An 8,478-nucleotide genomic window follows, 5' to 3' on the forward strand; every position below is an offset into this window, starting at 1 on the left:
GGACGTCAACGCGTTCTGGCGCAAAGCATTTTGGGAAGCAGGCCTCTTCCTTTCCGGCTCGGGGCTCCCGCAGTTAAGGTTCGTGGCTTTGCTGTTCTTGGTGGTATAATCCGTTGCCATCCTAAATTTGGAAGGTTTCGCGGGGGCTTGTTAGAGCTCTCCCTCACGAGTGAAAGTGGGAGGGGAAGGGTGGCTGAGTTTTTTCATCCGGATCGGGATGAGAAGCTTTTAATTCTGTGGTGGCGGATTGAGAGGATGGTGTCTTGGGCCTTCAGTTTACGAAGCGAGAGATTTTCGCCAGAAGCGTTGAAGGGACTGGGTGGGAAGACAAGGAAAAATACACAAAGTTTTGTTTCTCTGCTTTACTAGGATGCTTTTCATTTAAGTGTGGGGACTTTTCTCACGCAGCGCTCCGGCGAAGGGATGTAATTTCTCTCTACAATGGATCATAATTCCATGGCCAAATAGAGGGCCGGGCCCTGCAAAACATCAGTTTTTCAACAGCCCGATTCACTTCAACTTTAAAGTGGTTGCTATTTTTTATCGTTGTAAATTTAACATAAAACTATATAGACTATGTTCCCATAAAATAGCATTAGTAGGATAAACAGGTGTCAGAAGAATAACGCTCTTGCTTTTGGTCTATAATACTTTTGTAAAATCAAACATGGATACCAATAGCAAAGTGGAAATAAAGATGCTTTGAGGCCCATGAATCAAATTCATTATGTTAAAAACTGCACTTTATAATTGTACACATTGTAAAAAGTTGCATGTTTCTCAGTGGAATGTAAACCTGTGTCTCTTGTAGCAGCTAAGCCAGGATGGGTGCCTATAAATATATTCAAGAATTATGGAGGAAGAAACAGTCAGATGTGATGCGTTTCCTCTTGCGTGTTCGTTGCTGGCAGTATCGCCAGTTATCTGCTCTCCATCGAGCTCCCCGGCCGACCAGACCAGACAAAGCTCGACGGCTGGGATATAAAGCTAAGCAAGGTAACTGCAACTTAAGGAATGTAGCAATGCTGAGCTTAGTCTGCCCACTTGATTATGTGCTTAGTACAGGTGTTCTGGAGTACAATTCCCACAATATCTGATAACTAGTTGTGTTGGTTGAGGCTTACAGGAGTTTCATCTAAAACATCTGGAAGGCACCAGTTTGTTGACCATTGGTTTAGAGTGCATGTCCCTAGTTACACTGAGCAAGGCTCTACTGTTTTGTTGTGCTAGTAAAATGTGCTAAGAGTAAAAGCAGCATAGCTTAATTTCCAGGCCATCCTGCAGGCAATGATACTAAACCACAAGAGCACATCTGCTGCATCAAGCTGGTTGAAAGGAAACTTTAAGCATATCCTATAATGGCAACTTACCATTTTTGTTTGCCATTCACACAACCTAAACAATCCCTCCCATTCTTCATGCCTTAAGACAATCTTGGATGGCCTAAATAGACTATATAAAAACATGAGGCAGTCCAGTGATTGGATGAAGGCTTATTTATTCAAATGAGATTATTCAATGATGTTATAAACAATGCAATATTTGGAAGAATACTTACTATAAAATAAAGTAAAAAATACTGCTGGGAAACCTGGAACATTGTTTTACATAATCTGTGTTGTAGGCTATGTCATCTATCGTGTTCGTGTTCGCCGTGGTGGTCGTAAACGTCCAGTCCCTAAGGGTGCTACCTATGGTAAACCTGTACATCATGGTGTCAACCAGTTGAAATTTGCTCGGAGCCTGCAGTCTGTAGCGGAGGTGGGTATCCCTTTTTCTCACTGCCAGGTTCTTATAATTCTTACTATTTCCAGATAGTTTGAAAACAGTCATCGTCATAATCTAAGGACTAAGCGATATTGAAACTTGTCATGGGTTTCAGTTGGTTTATGGTATGTCTTTATGTCCTTTAATTCACATCACATTAGAAGGGTATCCAGTTTTCAAAAAGTCAGCTGGATACTGCTGAGTTGGAAATAGTGATGGTAGCTTTTAAAAGTGGTGTATGTTGTGCAAAGGAGATAGTACAGTTAATGAACAGTGTGTTCATAGCTAATGTAGTGCTTGCATTTTTGTGTTTAATTCCTGGGTAGAACTTACAAATATTTAACTCTGAAGGATGCTGCAATATGCAATGGCTTTATTTTGCTCTCTAGAGAAGCAAAATACTTCCTCTGCCTTAAATATAACTGGGCATGTATAGAAAGACAGATACAGTGAATGGAAAAGCTATATAGCATGATAGCAGCAAATTATTTTGTATTGGTAGTTAAAACTTGACCCAGAAATAATATAGGAGCTTTCTTTGGTGGGCAGGTGTTTAATAGTTAAGTAGATGTTATTTGTGTTCTTTGTTAAGGCATGCATACTTTATAATTCTGGAAACTCAGCCCAGAGCAGCATTACAGGAGAAAAAACAGTATTTTCCAACCTGCTTTCTTTCAGGTATTTTGAACCGCAACTCCAAACATTCCTGACCATTGACAATACTGGCTAGAGCTCATGGGAGTTGAAATCAAAATACCTGATAGGCACCAGGTTGGGAAACTCATATAATGTATCTAATGTAATAGTAATTAGGTTAGTACTCCTTACTGTTCTCATTCTTCACTATATAATAACTCTAATGTTCTAATAAAGACTTGTGCATTGGTCTGTTCTACTTTGACAATGCCAACTGATTGTGTTGTACTGGAAATTTAAAAGTGCTTAATGAAATCTTTATAGAGATAGTACTAAATTAACTGTTTGGAATTCTTACTGTATTTTTAAATGTCATAATTAAATACCTAATTTTATAATGAAGTTCTTCTGCTTGTTTACCAGATACCTGCCATTCTTTTAAATTTCAGATTTTTCTTAGTATATTTATGTACTTAAATGAGCCTTGTCTTTTCATCAAGGAGCGTGCTGGTCGCCACTGTGGAGCCCTGAGAGTACTGAATTCTTACTGGGTGGGTGAAGATTCCACATACAAGTTCTTTGAGGTCATCCTGATTGATCCTTTCCACAAGGCTATTAGGCGTAACCCAGACACCCAATGGATCACCAAGCCAGTTCACAAACACAGAGAGATGCGTGGGCTAACCTCTGCTGGCAGGAAAAGCCGTGGCCTTGGGAAGGGCCACAAATTCCATCATACAATCGGTGGTTCACGTCGTGCTGCCTGGAGACGACGCAACACCTTGCAACTTCATCGTTACCGCTGATCCTTTTCGTTATAAATTTCTCATTATAATAAAATCAGGCCAGAAGCTTTACATTTCTGATGTCTTGTGTTTTCATTGACTGAGATTTGCAACCCTGCAATTAAAAACATGAACTATGTTCTATAACTACTTGTTCTTCTGTTTTATAGAAGAGTTCTTGCTGCAGCCTTTTTTAGAAGAAGAAATTGATAACATCTCAATATATTTTAGTTATAGAGTAACTATTATGCTATTAATGTGTGAGAACTAGATGTAATGGTTTTTTTGGCTCATTTTATGTACAAGAAAAGTAATACTAGTCATTACTTACAAGTTTGTGGGGAAAGTCCAGAACATGTAAATGTGGTAATTAAACTGCAAATATGTTTTATAAAGTCATGAGCAATTTTGAAATTGGACAAATCACAGTTTTTCTGAAGTGGTATAAGGAAGGCTGTGATTAAAATTGGCTGAGGGAACTAGTCCAGCAGATCTATATTAGACCCTTATTCAATCATTACCTACTTTCCACTATCAGACTTCTGTTCCCATCTGTGGTGTGGACATTGATGCATGTTTCTGGGAAATCATTGGTGCTATAGAAGAGCTATGTTCATTTGGCTACTGTGCAGTTAATGAGCCCTTTATTGCATGTGCTGTTCTTTCAAGTATGAGCAGATATAATAGGAAAATACAGGAACACTTTGACAGTGAAACCCTTACTGATAAACTTTTTGCTTCTAAACCAGGAGTAGGATTACTTAATAGTCTTGTATGTATGTGCAGTAAATGAATAGGCAGAATGTGGCCAGCTGCATGGGTAAACCTATTAACATTCACGGTTACCCAGTGTGCAAGTTCAAGACTTTCATATCCTGCCATATAATAGCTTGTATGCTTGGATTTTGTGTGAATTCCTTTGTGATGGCATTAAATGCTTTAATGCATGTCAGATAAAAGCATTCGCTTTAATCTGAAGTTAGCTGTGCTAGTCCATTAGAAGCAATCCCAAATAGTAACTGCTATCACTCCATTTACTGTGAACAACCCAAGTATCAAATTGGTGAGATTTCTAGGATTCCTACTGTAGCAAAACAAAATGGGCAGAAAAGGTGAATGTCCAAGAATTCTAAAATTTAGAACTTGCTTACAGCTCCAATTTTTGAGGTGGTCCAAATCAAAGAACTACCAAACTGACTTAAGCTCAACTATTTTGTTCAGTGAATTCAGTTTTGCCATTAGAATTAGATACAAAATGGACATACTACTTCAGTGCAGGTGCTGAAAATGCAGGTGGTCAGGATATTTACTGCAAGTACAGCCACAGCCTTGCTCAACTTTACATGTGAGAACGAGATACCATGCCCTCAAAGTTCCTCACAAGGAGCTTTTGTAATCCTTCCAAGCAGTTAATAGCCATGTAGTCCTAAACTGGGTGAGGATGCTAATCGATTATCAGTATTGGCTGAGGAGCACATAATGCAGTAATTCTTTTTTAATTAATTGCTGAAAAGCTTGTGGGGCACAGCTTCAGGAATGGAGCAATTTGTAGAACTAAAAGGTAAATATCAAGTGTCAGCTGTACCTTAAAAAGCAATTTTGGCTTGTGCAGTTGGTTTACTCCTTGACAGCTGGAGCATTTTGGAATTGATTGACCTTATTCTAAGTCCATGAAGTCTAGGCTGAATAATCTTACATAGTTCAGTTTTTGCTGAGTATTGCTTTCCTATTAGACTTAATAAAAAGCAGTGAGTTATGAATTGCCATTTAAAAAGGCTTAAATGTACTGGTATGTAGGGAATGTATTGTTTAAAATATTTTATTTACAATAAGCTAAAATCAGTACAGTAGAATTACATGTTTTTAAATGTATTAGTCTTGCACTGTAATCCTTTATCTGACAGTTAAACCTATAAGTCAACACTTCTTAGCTGAGTTTATCCAAAACATTGATGTCAGATGGGCTAATGAAATACACCCCTCTGAATTGAACATATGCATTGAATAAGAGTATTTAAGTCATTGGAATAATTTTAATATTAAGTATGCAATCATGGAATTGTGAGATTAGCATTCCACTCCTAATCATAGATTTCTTTTACATATTTCTTTTTCTTTTGCATATGGATAAGTTGCTTGTGTTCATGTAAAAATGACATTTTATTCATTTACCTTGATTGCTCCCTTACAAATCCCAGGATTTAGTGCATTATGTTACGGTCAGGTAAACTACCTTGTTTACACTGTAGTCTTTCCCCATCCCTCAACTCTTAAGTTTTTATTTAAAGAATATTTTGCACGCACGTGTGCATGTATATGCAACTGTGAAGTAACATTCCTATTTTGCGGTTAATCTATTTGAATGGAAATTCCATTCAGAAATTCAAACCTGTGGTTTCTGAGTCTACCAGAGTCCAATTGGTTCACATAAGCAAATGCTGGACAAGTACCCCCACTTCTAGTCAAGCACTTGGGCCTTACAGCATACATATTACTGTTAAGACTGCAATGCAGTGCTTGCTCAGGAGTAAGTCCCATTGAACCTGCTGTGACTTACATTGAGTGCACAAAAGGATTGCACTGTCCATTCTTTCCGTTCCATTAGTCATGAGAAAGTCTAGCAATTTAACTGCAGCAATTAAGTCTAAATTGCTAGCATAAACTGCACCACTTTTTTACAAAGACAGTTATATATAAAGACATGTCTTGACATCGAAGATTGGGCAGAATGTTCCATTATGAGCTGCTTAGTGAGAGGCACAGAGGGGACTTCTGTCAAATAGCTTACAATCTGAGAGCAAGATAAAGTTTTAAGTGTACAAGCTTTACCAGCTTTGTAGATTTTCATGATTAAGCAATGTTTCATGCAAAAGCACAGACCAACCCTGCTGTGTTAACCTTTAACTGATTTTTTCAAAAAAAATGAATTTCTTAGTCTCCACTGTGTTCATTAAATGCATGGCTAGAATTAATAGTTGGCATTAATATATCCAAACTTGTTTTAAAATACAATAGCAGAATTCTTCATGTAAAGAAATGAGTAGCTGGAGGGACATCAGAAACTAACCACATACTAACCAGAGATTCTTGCACCTACTTATTTTCATAGATGAAAATATCAACATGTAATAAGTAGAATTGATAGCTTTTCATTTTGTATCATGAATTGTTAAGGATCAGATTTATTCCACACAATGTATAATGAAGTTCTAGATCATTAATCCAGCTATATTAAGAGCCAGTATTTACAGCTCTACAGCTGTCCCTATTTGTTTCTGTGAACTTCTTAATTTTAGCCAGAGATCTTTACACATATAACATGCAACAATTAAAATCCATTTCAAGGATACAGTTTAAGGTGTTAGATGTGAGCAGGTGGGTTTTATGTATGGCTGTTTTTCCTGGCTCCTACCAGCAATGTCTGGCTTCCAGGCTCTTCTGTCTACAAGGATATAGAAACTGTAGAAAAGGACTCTGCAGCTTTGGGGCCCTGGCAAATGAAGAGAAAGCCCTAGTTCAAATGATAAAAGGAACTGTAAATAAGACTCAGAGCTGTAATCGTGAAGCCTGATTTCTTTTACTAGTTTAACAGACGAGTGGCCATACTGCCTGTGAGTGATGGGAGCTGCAGACCAATATCAGGCTGGCCTGCATCAAGTGGAGAAAACAATTTCACTACCACAAAAGTGAGGATTTGACTCAGATTTGCGAAGATGATTGAATCCATTCTCAATATAGAATAACTGCAAAATAGTGTGGCTACTAAGCCTATGGAACTAAATTGATGAGGAACATAAGACACTCCAGGTGCCAGGTAGCAACTCCCATAAGCCCTTGCTGGCATAGCCAGTGGAGCCATTGTGGGGGGGGGGGGGGGGGATACATGTTCCTTGCCCCTGCTCTATATCCTCCAAAATTCGAGATAATGTGAACAATGACCATTTCATTTTCACCTGCCTCTGCACAATCCTATACATGTATTCTCAGAAGTAAGTACCATTCTGTTATGGGGTAGACCTACTCCCAGGAATGTAACTAAAAGATCACAGCCTCATGAAGTTGGTCATCCTTGTCAGATTGTTTTGGATTCATTTTATGAATTTAACTTGGTGAATTTCGTTTTATGAAATTATTGCCTATTTCTTACAGTTGGACTGTGCATGACACCTTAAAGGGTTATTGCTGTACTTCCTTGAAACAAGTGACTTGCTAAAGCCAGATCCTCTCACCCATTACCTCAGTTTTCAGGATGGAAATCTTGTAGTTCTTACTGAGGTTATGAAATAGCCTATCCTGTACTACTAATCATTCTTGTAACCTTCACTGATGCAGTGATTATCTCATCCCTCAGTCATAGTAGCATTGGAGTTGCAGCACTGACAGGAAATGCTTATGCTAGACATACAAGGATGCAGTTAGCTGGCCTCAGCGGCTCTCTCACTAGTAAAAGAAAAAAAGGCATTTTACATTGGAAGGAAGAATGGCATTGATATCAGTGAATGCAAAGAACAGGTTTGGGGCCCTGATCCAAATTTTGAACACTTGGGGTTAAAAGCATGCCCCCATCCCCTTCAGGGTCAAAATCTGGATCAGTTCTTCTTGCTATTTGCTAACTCTGTGAATGTCAATTGTTAGAGGAATAGTGTCATGTTTAGTTATGCCCTCAGCTACTGGTTGCACAGAGAGCATGGAGAGGGTGAGAAAAAGATCAAAATGTTTTTCTAAATTTGCTGTGGTGACCTGTATGTTTTTAGTTGTGATTGTAATGAGATTTAGTTCTGTATGTGAACTGCCTTGGGAGGCTTGGCCCTGAATGGCAACATAAAACTATTGGAAAGAAATGATAAATAAGGGCTGTCTTTTATCTTTGTTTTATTTATTTATTAAAACATTTCTGTGCCGCCCCATTCGCCGAAGCCTCGGGGCGGCTCACAACATAAAATTAGAATACAAGAAATAACAATATAAAATAAGTCGCCCTGGCCAGATAGCAGCATTTAAAAATATTCACTAGGTTGGATAAAGACCCAGTCACACTGTCAGGCCTCTCCTAACCAAAACTGTAATCACATCTGAGGCCAGACACTGTAATCAACATCTGAGGCCTTTCTTCAAGTGCTCCCCCCAAGGCTGGTAACAAAGCATAGAAACATAGAAACAGAGCGAGTCAGAAGGGGCATCCTGGGCCATCTAGCCTGACCCCTGGCTCCAGTCGGCTCCGCTCATGACACGCCTACCATGTGCATGTCCAGCCTATCCTTAAACACCCTCACCACTGGGACTTCAACCA

The 8,478-nt window shown here is 38.8% G+C and overlaps 1 protein-coding gene across 1 annotated transcript; it reads left to right on the forward strand.

The window, feature by feature from the left end:
• The first annotated feature begins 13 nt into the window (after positions 1-13).
• RPL15 (ribosomal protein L15) lies at positions 14-3,260 on the forward strand. The gene is made up of 4 exons (XM_044449430.1): positions 14-78; positions 812-996; positions 1,625-1,761; positions 2,904-3,260. Exons 2-4 carry the CDS (start codon positions 825-827, stop codon positions 3,207-3,209), a joined length of 615 nt encoding a protein of 204 aa, XP_044305365.1. The 5' UTR covers positions 14-78; positions 812-824; the 3' UTR covers positions 3,210-3,260.
• The last annotated feature ends 5,218 nt before the right edge of the window (positions 3,261-8,478 follow it).

Source organism: Varanus komodoensis, unplaced genomic scaffold (assembly GCF_004798865.1).
Source record: "Varanus komodoensis strain SLA01 unplaced genomic scaffold, ASM479886v1 scaffold58, whole genome shotgun sequence".
Lineage (NCBI taxonomy): Eukaryota > Metazoa > Chordata > Lepidosauria > Squamata > Varanidae > Varanus > Varanus komodoensis.